This window comes from Pyrus communis, chromosome 13 (assembly GCF_041283825.1).
Source record: "Pyrus communis isolate YQ-2024b chromosome 13, ASM4128382v1, whole genome shotgun sequence".
Lineage (NCBI taxonomy): Eukaryota > Viridiplantae > Streptophyta > Magnoliopsida > Rosales > Rosaceae > Pyrus > Pyrus communis.
The window spans coordinates 11,916,371-11,929,477 of NC_142577.1; the positions used below are offsets into that span (position 1 = coordinate 11,916,371).

The window sequence follows — 13,107 nt, forward strand, 5'->3', positions numbered from 1 at the left end:
CTTCAAATTCTCGGCTTTCTTCGGTCTCTTCTAGCTTTGTGCGACACTGCATCACCAAATCCATCTCCTTCAAGTCACAGAGTGCATGGGCTCTTTCTGCAAGACAACCGGAGACGACGGCTGGAGACATGGCACAGCTTCTACCTCCGTTTGGGCTTCTGTCTGACGTCGGCGATTGTTGCAGCAATATGCGAGGAAGGAAGGGCTGCAGTGTGCGTTGAAGGAGAGTCCAAGAGAAGTAGAGAGAGAACTGTGGTCTCCGAATGTCACCACTTTGCTACTGCCTTTCCGTTGTTATCGGCCGAGACGAGGGTGCACGTTGTGGTCTATGGGCTCACGGATGGCAGTCTCGCTGGGCAGAGAGGAACAAGGAGCAGCCGTCTGGACCTTGGGGAGTCGACAGCGGCAGCAGAATCGGATCAACTACATGAGACAACCGACATAGTGAGCTCTGGGATACTTCTTCTGTAACTGGGGCCATTGGACAAAGAACTGATCGGCTATCCGTAACTTGTAAAGAAGCAAGCCGCTCAGGGAGAGCCTCTGCACTCTTGCTATACTCTCAACATAAAACACAGACGACCATCTAATCCCCACAACCTTGAATAAGAATGCAATTACACAAAGTGGAACACAAGTCCCAGGCCCATTGCACAGAATCACTTGGGGTCGGATTCTGATCATTAGCCAGAGCCCATGAGCCAAAGCAATCAAAGTAGTCAAAACAGAGGTGAAATAAGACTGACCCACTTCCCTGCTCCGGTAGATCTGCATGAACTGCAAGCTCGAACTCTCATCGGCGTTCTCTTCGAGCAGTCGAGCTTTCTGGAGACTCATGTTGTCAGTGGTTTTTTGAAGAATCCCAGATGATCAGGTCCTTGTACCTTACGATCGAATCCAGCCGCTGCATCTTCAGCTGCTTCTTGAACTTGTTGATGAAATCATCCGCCTTGGCGTCCACCTCCTCTTCATCCTCCGCCATCTTCGCCACCTTTCTCTCCCTCACGGTCGCCGTCCAGCGAATCTCGACGATATCATCCTCCTGGAAATGAGCAAAAGCAGACTTGGAGCTCGCAGATTTCTTCATCTTCTGCGGGAACTTGACGGGAACCTCGCCGGACGCCGGCTTGGTGTCTGACTTGGTCCGGTTCACGTGGCGGTCCCGTAACGGCTTCAGCTGGCTGAAAATCTCCTCCAGGCCGCTCTGTTTATCCCCTGCTTCTGAAAAATCTGGAGTTTCTGGTTCTGGGTGCTCATGTTCTTCCAAACTGTCGTCATCTGGGAACTCCTCCTGCTCGGGAGCTTGCTCGAAATGGGATTCCGGCTCATGGGTTTTGTGCGGAGGGGCTGCGTCGGCGATCATGACGCGCCGGAGCGCGTTGGCGACGCTGGCGTCAGTATCGCGGAGCTCAAACTTCAAGTAGTCGTCACGCATGTCGCGGATTTTGACGCGCGGGAGCCTCTGGTACGATTTGCCTTCCATTCTCACTCGTCTGACAGTCCGAGGGAGAGAGAGAAGAGAGAGGCTGATCCAATCTTGAAGAAGAGCCGCCACAAAGATCTGAGAAAGAGAGAGAGATTGAGAGCTGTGCCTGGGTCCGGATTTGGGCTTCAACGAGGATCTGCACTGTCCGTTTTGTCTAGGGCCTTGAGGTCCATCTGCTAAGCCTGGGGCTGCTACTGTATATGTTATTTGGGCCGAGAAGGAATTTATATATATTTTTTTTTCTTTCTTTTTTTTTTTTTTTTTTTTTTTTTTTTTTTTGAGTAGAGAATATATATATATTTTTTCTAATACATAGTAACATATGTATTTTTTTTTCTTTTCTTTTGTAATAAAATTGACTTTCTTTAATGAAACATTTATTTATTTATTTTTATGTGACTGTACTTGAAGTTTTGAAATTTCAAGTTGCCTACGTACTCTTCCAACGAAGAGATCAAGTCATAACGTAGTTCAAATGGGTGATGGTTTTGATGATGATTTTGCCGTACACAGTTTATGCTCTTGCGGGCTAGGAGCGTCTTGGTGCCGTTTGCATTTTCAGCTCATGCAGGCAAGGAGCGTTTGTTGTCGCCTTTTATGCTCGTGCGGACAAGGAGCTTTGGTTGTCGCCTTTTAGGCTCGTGCGAACGAGGAGCTTTTTGAATTTGTCAAACGATCTTAGAGAGGCATTCCTTGCAATCTTTATAGCAAGGAGTCTTGACTGAGTGATTGAAAAAGTCTTTGGGGAAGAAATCGCGCATCGTGATGGCAACGGACGATCTTTGTGTCATAACTTCATCATCCTCAACACTTTCATGTAGCTTTGAAGGTTGACGGTAGCTGCTTTGCCCCCTTTCCGATTGGTGAACTTGTGGAGGAGACCTATGTTTCTTGTGCATTTTCTTTGGAGTGACATAAGTCCATCCTTCAACTTCACTTGACTTGACTGACATGGTTTTGGAGCATGCCCCCAGCGGTTGAGGTGAAGATTTTGAGTTCAAAGAGCCAGAAGTGACGGTGGTATAGTTTGACTTCACCACATCATTAAGATCTAGCTCGATGATCCCTTTCTGAGCCAACTTCATGATGAGGTCTTTTAGCACAAAGCACTTTTCCGTCGGATGACTAATGAAGCGGTGGAATTTACAGTACCTTGGACTGTCAGTACGGTTCATATCTTCTGGCCGTTTGCACTCAGGTAGGTCGATCACCTTTTTGTCAAGCAAGTCTTTCAACATGGCAACCACGTCAGAGTTGGGGAATGGATAAGTCTTCTCCTCAAGCTCCTTCAAAGTGCGTCTACGTATCTCTTGATCACGAAAAGCTTCGGTTTGAATCGCCTTGCTTCGTGTAGGGATTTTGACTGGAGTTGTGTTGACCGTCATTGCTTCCTTGGTGGGTTTCCACGTAGCCTTATCCACCTTTGGCCCCAAAACTTTGTCATTCTTGTAGTCGGCGATCTGTTCTTTCTTCCCATGACGGGTGATGCTTAACTCCATATCATGGGCGCGGGTGGCTAACTCCTCAAATGTTCGTGGTTTGATGCCTTGAAGGATGTAGTGTAGTCCCCACTGCATGCCTTGAACGCACATCTCAATGGCAGAGGTTTCAGAAAGCCGATCTTTGCAATCCAGACTTAAAGAACGCCATCTATTTATGTAGTCGACGACAGGTTCATCTTTCCACTGTTTCGTACTGGTCAGCTCTAGCATGCTTACAGTACGACGAGTGCTGTAGAAACGGTTGAGGAATTCCCTTTCTAGCTGGTCCCAACTGTTGATAGACTCAGGTTCGAGGTCAGTGTACCAGTCAAAAGCGTTACTTTTCAGCGAACGCACGAACTGTTTGACGAGGTAGTCTCCCTCTGTCCCAGCATTGTTGCAAGTTTCAATGAAATGGGCGACATGTTGCTTCGGGTTGCCTTTTCCATCGAACTGCATGAATTTTGGGGGCTGATAACCCCTTGGCATCTTCAAAGCATCAATCTTCTTGGAGTAAGGCTTTGAGTACAGTACGGAGTCATGCGAGCTTCCTTCGTACTGTGTCTTGATAGTTCTTGCAATCATTTCCTGTAGTTGCTGGATAGAGAGAGATCCCATGAACGCCGTTGCTTGGTCTAGCTTCAGCTTCTCTTCAACTTTCTCCGCTGGTGGCTCCTCTTCTTCGTCGACTTCTTTCTTTAATAGGCCAATATTTGGGTCGACTTTCACGTCGGGCAGCGCATCTAGTTGGTTGACAAGTGCGGCAATTTGCAAGTCCTTCTCTTCCACAGTCCGTGTGAGCTTTGCGATTGCTTCATTCATCTGAGCTAGCTGCTCCTCGATTGAAGTTGCTCCAGTGGTCATGACTTGCATGGTTGTACTGCCGCTCGAATCAGCGTCGGAGAGTCGGGACTCTGAGTATTTCCTTGGGCTCTCCCCTTTTGATGCCCTTAGCGAGGCTAGGGTGATCACAGGCTCGTACCTCAGGTGCTCTTGTTCCTTTGACAGAGTTAATGCAGGGGCGAAAGCCGCGGCAAAAAGATCTCTTGCCTTACTTCGGGTTATGATGCCCGAAATATCACCACTTGCGGCGATGATGTTCTTGTTCTTTGCTTTGATTGCAGGAACAGCTTGATCCTTTCTTGATGCCATTTGCGTTTTTCGATGATTTGAGGATAGAGATGAGAGGTAGAGACTGTCCCACCGAGCGTGCCAAATTTGTAAACACGAAAGATTCCTGAAACAAGAGACAAGAATACGTGTACAAAATATATTTTTTTGTATTAATGATTTTGGGGTTAAAATCTCTTTGTAATTTGGTCCTCTGATTCTATCTTCGTAGGGTGTAGGTTTGTGGATGAGTTGTTGATCCAAAGGGCCGTCGGGGCTTGATCTAAGGATGAACGGATGATGAATGAATCTTCAAGGGGCGTTGGGCTTAATCTTGAAGAATGGGTGTATGAGTTTGTTGAGGTTGTTGATCCAAAGGGCCGTTAGGGCTTGATCTTAGGATGAACGGATGATGAATGATGAACACTTTCCTCAAGGGCCGTCGGGGCTTGATCTTGAGTTGGTGGAAGTTCTTCAAGGGCCGTTGGGGCTTGATCTTGAAGAACGATTGGATGTGTGGATTTGTTGAGGTTGTTGATCCAAAGGGTCGTTGGGGCTTGATCTTAGGATGAACGGATGATGAACGATGAACACTTTCCTCTAGGGCCGTCGGGGCTTGATCTTGAGTTGGTGGATGAGCGGATCTTCAAGGGCTTTTGGGCTTAATCTTGAAGAACGATTGGATGTGTGGATTTGTTGAGGTTGTTGATCCAAAGGGCCGTTGGGGCTTGATCTTAGGATGAACGGATGATGAACGATGAACACTTTCCTCAAGGGCCGTCGGGGCTTGATCTTGAGTTGGTGGAAGTTCTTCAAGGGCCGTTGGGGCTTGATCTTGAAGGAGGATTTGACGAAGAACGAAGAGTGATTTCTTGATCCTTCGGGATTTGCTTGAGAGCTTTAGAGTTTCAAGGCTTCTTCCTTTCTTCCTTCCTTCTTTTCTTCTTTTCCTTCTTCCTTCTCCTCCTCTCTTTTTTTTTTTTCAAAATGAATGCCTTGGCTTCCTATTTATAGAATTCCAAAACTTGATTTTTGGATTTAAATAATCAGATGAAATAAATCATTTCTGCCAGGTATTGACACGTGTCATATTTGATGACTTTTCCAACTTATTTCAATTTTTTCGTTGAATCACACGCTACATGTAAAATTTATGTGACACGTGAGCGTTGAAATTTTAATTATTGGTCAACATTCATTTCACCGAAATTTTGATGTCTACAGCCACCACCCACTAACGTCACCATCACAATAGGGCTGGCCCTAGATGAGCCTTCAAAGTGGAGCCATAAAGTTATTTGACCTTTGTGTACATTAATATGTATAAAAAAGAATTAACTAAATACATGAAAAAGTCTATTTCGATGTCAAAGATCACTAAAAATTAAAATTAAAAGAAGAAAGACATACTAACATTACTTAAATATTACATGTCTCGCGTTTCAGACACAAATGTACTAGTAATTAATTAGTCTACATAATCTAATTTTCAACCAATTCTTTTTCAATTGATAAAATAGTTAACCCGTTCAATCTTTCTTGTGACATAGTTAATCGAAGATAAGATCTCATCAACTTTAATTTTGAAAAACTTCTTTTTGCAGAGGCAACTGAAACTTGCATGGTTAACAAAATTCTATAAGCAACCCATGCATTTGGGAAAAAAAACATCCATTTTTCTTAGATATTTCAACACTTCCATTGCCCAATTGATTTCTTTCAATAAAATTGCTGTCAAGATTCTCAACTCTAGAAATAAGTATTTCCATCCATATCAAAATGCTCACCATGTGAAGACCAAGAGAGGAAAGCAACAATTTTTTTGTGAAAACGTATGGCGAGATAAAGTGAGTGAGGTTGTATCGAGAAAAGACTAGCATTTGATTTTTAAATTTTAACTAGATTTGAAAGAGTAAAATTATAGTTCCATTTGGGTTAGGGAAAAGAAAAAAAAACAGTAAAATTCTTTCTAATGAAAAAAAAAAAAATATATATATATATATATATACAGGCCCCTTAAGGGAAGAGATCTTTATTTTTTTTTTCAAAAAAAAAAGGGATTAATTGTGAGACCTGCTCTACATTGAACTTCAACTATCTGAACCATCTATTTTTAAGTCTCGATTCATATATCATCCTTATAAAAATTCAATTTAATCCGAAATCGTTTGTCTATTTAATTATCACCATGAAATTTTTTGTTGCAAGTTATATATTTATATATTAGTTAAAGTGTAAATAGTAGTCTGTTGTCCCACATTGATGAAGTGCATATGTAATACCAATTGTAACTCCTATATATACTCCACTTTAAAGATTAATGTATATACAAGAAATTCCTAAATATTGTCATATATATTTTTAGTATTTTACCATATTTAATTCAACTTGGCATCAGAGCAGTTCTCTCTTGGTGACCTGTGTGCTTTAATTTTCTGCCCACTTTTCTTAGTATTGTGACAAAAAAAAAAAGTGAATAGTGCCGAGAATAGTACCGTGCTATAGTACATTGCTATAGTGTTGTGAACAATGCATTGCGGTGGTACTAGAACAGTGATTTTGCTACAGTATTTTGGTAAATTGTCTTAATTCCGCTTCGTATCTTTTGTGCCTTTATTGTTCGTGTTTTAGCTAAATGACTCAATATAATCATAGTGTTGTTATGCATCTTGGTGGAACAAATATATGGATATTTGATACTAGGGCTATTGATCATGTGACTGGTGACCCTTGAGTGTTTGATGAGTTATGTGACTATGTTCGTGATTCGTATATTACTATTACAAATGGAGCATCTTCCCCTGTAAAGGGTGAAGGCACTATCTCTCTCATTCCGACCTTATCACTAGTCCATGCTTTACTTGTTCCTAATGTTAAGTGCAATCTTTTGTTGGTGGGAACACTACTTGATACCTTATATTGTTCTACTCAATTCTACCCCACGTATTGTTATTTTCAAGACATTCAAACTCAGAAGGTAATTGGTTGTGGTAAAAGAATTAGGGGTTTGTACATCTTGACTATGGAGGATATTGTTGCTTCATGTTCAAATAATCATCAAGTTCTAAGTGCTAAAGTAACAAACATCAAATTTGGTTATGGCATCAATGTTTGGGACATCCATCATTCAGTTATACGAAGCATCTATTTCCTTCTTTGTATCGCACTTGTAGTGATTCAGAGTTCAAGTGTGAAACATGTGTCATGGCTAAGAGTCATCGTGTTGCCTTTCCCATAAGTGATTCTAAGGCTACTTTGCCATTTGATTTGATACATTATGATGTGTGAGGTCCCATGAAGATTACTTCTAATGGATTTTGTTGGTTTGCTACTTGTACTCGATTAATTTGGGTGTTCTTGATGAAGAATAAGAGTGATATCCCTTTACTTCTTCAAGAATTTTGTGCAATGGTGTCTACTCAGTTTTAGACCAAAGTTAAGGTCTTCAGGTCTGACAACGGAGGAGAATATGAGAATCACACTTTCACATGCTTTTTTCGTGATCACGGTATTATTCACTAGACGACTACTCTGCTTACACTCAAACAAAATGGTGTGTCTGAATAAAAGAATAGTCAAATAATGGAGGTTGCTTGCTCCTTGATGTTGGATAAATATGTTCCTAATCATTTGTGGGGTCATGCTATTTTGGCTGTTATGTACTTGATAAATCGTGTTCCAAGTAGGGTTCTTGATTTTCAGACACCGTTTGATGTGCTACAAAAATATGTTTCTCCTGTTGCTGTATCCAAACTTCCTCCAAAGGTGTTTGGGTGTGTGGCATATTGCATGTCTACTTTCATCAGCGGAGTAAACTTGATGCATGTGTTTTTCGATGTGTATTTATTGGATATGCTAACAATCAAAAAGGCCATAAGTGTTATCATCCTCTGACTCAGAAAACTTATATTACCATGGGTGTCGCCTTCCACGAGGAAGTTCCGTATTTTGTGAAGCCCTCTTACGACTCCCCACTTCAAGGGGAAATAAGGAGTGAAGTGCAGATTTGAACAGATCGTATGGATGATGTGTTACAGGCAGAGTTAGGGATAGAACCTGTTATGCTACGTGATACTGACCAGTTGGTTATAGATGGCGATCGGTCAACTATCATTCCCGAGACTATTTCTATTGACGACCCGTCAGATATGCCCAATGAGTTGCCTGTTATTGGTATGTCTGACGAATTACCTTTTGATGATTAGTTGCTTGCTGCTAGTATGACTAACAAGTTACTTGTTGATGATTCTTCTAATGGTTTGATACAAGATGGTGACACACATGAGGTAAATTCTGATGATTTTTCTACTTGTCAGTTGCCTTCACGAGTTAATTGTGGAAAACCTAAAGTACAATATGAGCTTGATATGCATGCCAAAACCAAGTATCCTATCAACAACTATGTGTCTACTTATCATTTTTTCAAACCATGTGCACCTTACATATGTCAGCTATCTAGTGTATCAGTTCCAACAAGATTGCAGGATGCTTTGTCTGACCCTAAATGGGTTAATGCCATAAATGTTAAGATGGAAGCTTTGGAAAAGAATTCCATTTGGGATTTGGTTCCGTTGCCAAACAGGAAGAAAACTGTTAGATATGGATGGGTGCTCACTAAGCAAAAAGCAGATGGTTCTATTGACCGGTACAAAGCCAAATTAGTTGCTAAGGGTTATACTCAAACCTATGATGTGGACTATTAGGAGACTTTTGCTCCTGTTACCAAACTTAACACCATGTGTGTTCTTCTGTCCTTAGCAGCAAACTAGGATTGGCCCTTAGTACAATTTGATGTTAAGAATGCTTTCCTTCATGGCGATCTTAAGGAGGAAGTTTATATGGATCTCCCACCTGGTATAGGTACATATCCTGAAAAAGGTGTTGTGTGCAGATTAAAAAAGGCTTTGTATGGTTTGAAACAATCTCCTAGAGCATGGTTTAGGAGGTTTCCAAGTTTAATGAAGAAGTTTAGGTATTTTCAGAGTCATTTAGATCATACTTTGTTTCTAAAGCGACGAAATAGTAAACTAACTGCATTGATTATTTATGTTGATAACATGATAGTGACTGGTGATGATCAAGAGGAGGTACAACGCCTTCAAAAGTACCTAGCTACTGAATTTGAGATGAAAAAATTGGGTGAATTGAAGTATTTTTTTGGAATTGAGGTTGCACGATCCAAGCATGGTATTTTTGCTATCTCAACGGAAGTATGTTCTTAATTTATTAGCTGAAACAAGTATGTTAGATTGCAAACTTGTTGATACTCCAATTAAGCAGAATCATCGTATGGGCTTATTTCCACATCAAGTTCATACTCATAAGGAATGGTATCAAAGGCTTGTGGGAAGATTAATTTATTTGTCTCACACTTGCCCTGACATTGCTTATGCAGTTCGTGTGGTAAGTCAGTTTATGCGCTTACCTAGTGAAGCTCATATGGGTGCAGTAATCTGTATTTGAGGTACTTGACTCCTGACAGAGGCTTAGTTTTCTCCAAGATGGTCATTTGAATGTAGAAGGGTATACAGATACAGATTGGGCTCACTGACCGGTGATCTACATCTGGATACTTTACTTTTGTGGGTCGTAATCTAGTTACTTGGAGAAGCAAGAAATAAAAAGTGGTGGCTAGGTCAAGTGTTGAAGCTGAGTTTTGTGGTATGTCTCATGGTGTATGTGAGTTGTTGTGGTTGAAAAAATTGTTGAGAGATCTTGGATTTAAACAAAAGGGTGCTATGAAACTCCATTGTAATAACAAGGCTGCTATTAATATTGCTCATAACCCAGTCCAACATGATCGAACAAAACTTGTGGAGATTGATTGACATTTCATCAAGGAAAAATTGGATGCTGGAATTATTAATTTTCTATTTGTGGGATCTCAAGATCAACTTGTTGATGTGCTTACTAAGGATGTGTCTAATAGTTTGTTTTCCAACGCGCTTGACAAGTTAGACATGCGTGACATCTTTACTCCAACTTGAGGCAGAGTGTTGCGAGTAATATATTTATATATTAGTTAAATAGTAGTCTGTTGTCTCACATTGATGAAGTGCATATGTAATACCAATTGTAACTCCTATATATACTCCACTTTGGAGATTAATGTATATACAAGAAATTCCCAAATATTATCATATATATTTTTAGTATTTTACCATATTTATTTCAACTATTTGAATATTTTCTTAGAACAAAATGTTCGCCAACTTCTTTGAACGCAATTAGATTCCTCACCTATTTCCGATTTGGCTAATATTTTAGAAGGATGACTTATGAGGTGCAACTTGAAAAATAGTCAGTTTTTATCGTTAAAGTTCCATATGATATGGACCCTACAACAAATTCTTTATTTTAAAATAAATACAAAATACAAATCTCTTCTCTTAAAGGTCTTATATATATTTCATAGTGGGGGCCCTAGCTGGCCCCACAACTAATCTTTATTTAATTATGTATCTAAAATTTATTGTTTTTTAGATTAATCAAATAATAATATTCACAACTTTTAAAAACTAAAATTTTATCATTTAATTTCTATAATTTTTGAATTTCTTAATAATTTTAAATTTACTAGTCCAAACACAATCTTAAGCTTTTAATTTTCAACTTCCGAAATTTTAAACAATTGAGGACGGTATCGAGAGGATTCGTGCACTGTTCAAGGTAACTTCGACTCGATTTATTATATTTATACATGTTGAAGAAAGAGACTGATGAAAGACTTTCTGCTAATATAGATGGTATTTTTCCATATTAAAAAATAAATCTTTGCCTAAGTGCTTTAGGTTGAATGTTTATATTCAAATTTGTATTAGAACATGCTATCTTTATGCCCAACTGTTACCCAATTTCAATATATGTTAACTTGAATTATCGCTTTAGTGCTGAGAGTTGTCCTACACCACAAAAGGAAGCTTTGCCTAAAATGTTTAAAATTTTTGAATCTCTTTCTTCTGTTATCAATTGATTTTAGATTGGACAGAAACCTATTGTTTATAGAAACTTATTTTTTATTTATCGTACACTTATATCTATACACAATTATAGATTACAGGCATGATCCCTTAGCTAAATTTGTATAGCACATTCGGGAGGAAGGCCTTGGGGAAAGCGCTTTCTATCTGCACAGTAGTTATAAATCATGTAATTTTTCTGTACCCACTTAAGCTTCTCTTGACTTGAGGTATCCAGTTCTTCTGTGAGCCATGATCTACTTGCAGATCTTCATGAATTTGATGACGAGCTACAAGACGATGCACCTGAAGACCATATGCAAGCATTGGAGTTAAAGTTTCTAAGGGAGGCAGTGAATGGTGGCTGTGACCAGTCTGTCTTGACCAGCCCTCCTCTTGTTGCCCAGTCATCAGCATTCCAGAGGCTAGAGGTTATCCGCATTGGTTGGTTCTTTGGGAAAGGAATACCAATCCTTGACTCTAGGTTCTTGAACTCTCTAATGGGTATGCCATCAACAGACAATCTAAACAAGACAGTATATTAATTAAAATTATTTCGAAGTGTGGAAAGAACATAAATTCAATTCATGAATATATACTTCATGTTATTAAACTAGCCTCATTCATTCAATTGTTCATGAATAATCATTTATATTCACTACAAAAAATAAAAATAAGAAATGGGTCTTATGGGACGCTCAAAATGCGTTGCAAAAGTAGCCAGTCGCAAAAGTAGCCAAACGCGTTGCAATAGCCTTTTAACGACGGCCTTGCGATGATTAGTAACGCGTCACAACAAAGTGGTGTCGTAAATGTTTGGTCGATTATATGCGATGCTTTGAGTGCATCGCAAATACGATTTACTATGGGTTTGCGACAATAGGTTATGCGTCGCAAATAAGTGGTCTCAGGTTTAAAAAAAATATTCGGCGTCAAATGGGATGCCACTACAACATTATTTTTAATAGCTTCACCAAAATTATTTCATGTGAAATTTACTATAAGTTTCAAACTAAAATAAGAATCCAACCTCACTGATATTATTCATAATTCACAAATCAGAAACATATTTTGCCTCATTCATTCAATTCATAATTATCTCAAACAATCTGATGTTATCCTTATTATACAACTAGATATTGAAACAAGATTTAACGTGGTTGGTTAATGGATGAAATTAGTAATTTTGAGGATTGGATCAATAAAGGAAATATAAAATAAAATGATAACGGAGTGCATAATGATATTTTAAATGTAAATATGATTCGTAAAAATTAACAGTTGACATAACATGTCAAACTAGCGACTACAATGAGATAATATTTTCTCTTACATGATGGACTGGGGATTCCAAAGGATAGAGTAGGTGTGAAAATTAGCCGTGGGGTCGAACCAAAGATAGAATTGTTGCTCTCTATTGCCTTTGCCTTGGGTATATATATTGGTGTGAAGAATGTAAGGATCACCAGTCACATTCCCCAAGAACTCCATGTCTATCTCGTCATCCCATGCTGAAATTTTTGAGGATAGCTGCAGCAAGAGACATATATCATCGAATACTTATGATTCAGTATTGAAAACTTAAAAAAGAATAAACTAATGCAAATATTTATATAAAATTAGAGGCCCGTGCCCGTGACGCACATAGCATGTAGTGACAGTGCCAGCGGAGTTTCAAGGAACAAGCTTCAGCTGCATGTCAACTTTTCCAAAGAGATATTCTTTCCTAGATTGAAAGCCTGACCCAGAGGCTTTGTCGAGTGACAAGGTAAGAAGCTGGCCATTGTAATGACGTAATGACGAAGTCATCGTCGAAATTTCCAGCAGTAGTACCCAGAATTGTAGTAACCAATAAGAACATGAACAACATTAGAGAACGAAAGGAAGCCATTGGCTAACTCGGGTTGTACTGCTATTTCTACAATTTAATTAGATATTAGTTTTGGTAAGAACAGAAATGATTTAAATAATATGGGTAAGAGAGCTAGTAATGTAATTATACAGTGTGGGGTAATGCTTTGATGGGTTGGTGAACTTCGAGATGTGGGTTAGGGCATTTAAAGGAGGATAT

General features: G+C 39.5%; 3 protein-coding genes and 1 pseudogene across 3 annotated transcripts; 1 reads left to right on the forward strand and 3 right to left on the reverse strand.

Moving 5' to 3' along the window:
* Positions 1–316: 316 nt before the first annotated feature.
* Positions 317–837, reverse strand: LOC148691768 (uncharacterized). The gene has a single exon (XM_088682462.1). The coding sequence runs from the start codon at positions 835–837 to the stop codon at positions 424–426; it is 414 nt and encodes a 137-aa protein (XP_088538588.1). The 3' UTR covers positions 317–423.
* Positions 838–841: 4 nt separating this feature from the next.
* LOC148691769 (uncharacterized) lies at positions 842–1,573 on the reverse strand. The gene has a single exon (XM_088682461.1). It carries the CDS (start codon positions 1,481–1,483, stop codon positions 842–844), a length of 642 nt encoding a protein of 213 aa, XP_088538587.1. The 5' UTR covers positions 1,484–1,573.
* Positions 1,574–7,659: 6,086 nt separating this feature from the next.
* On the forward strand, positions 7,660–8,780 carry LOC148691770 (uncharacterized). The gene is made up of 3 exons (XM_088683407.1): positions 7,660–7,842; positions 8,115–8,250; positions 8,347–8,780. Exons 1-3 carry the CDS (start codon positions 7,660–7,662, stop codon positions 8,778–8,780), a joined length of 753 nt encoding a protein of 250 aa, XP_088539533.1.
* Positions 8,781–11,151: 2,371 nt separating this feature from the next.
* Positions 11,152–12,665, reverse strand: LOC137738082 (xyloglucan endotransglucosylase/hydrolase protein 22 pseudogene; annotated as a pseudogene).
* Positions 12,666–13,107: the final 442 nt, after the last annotated feature.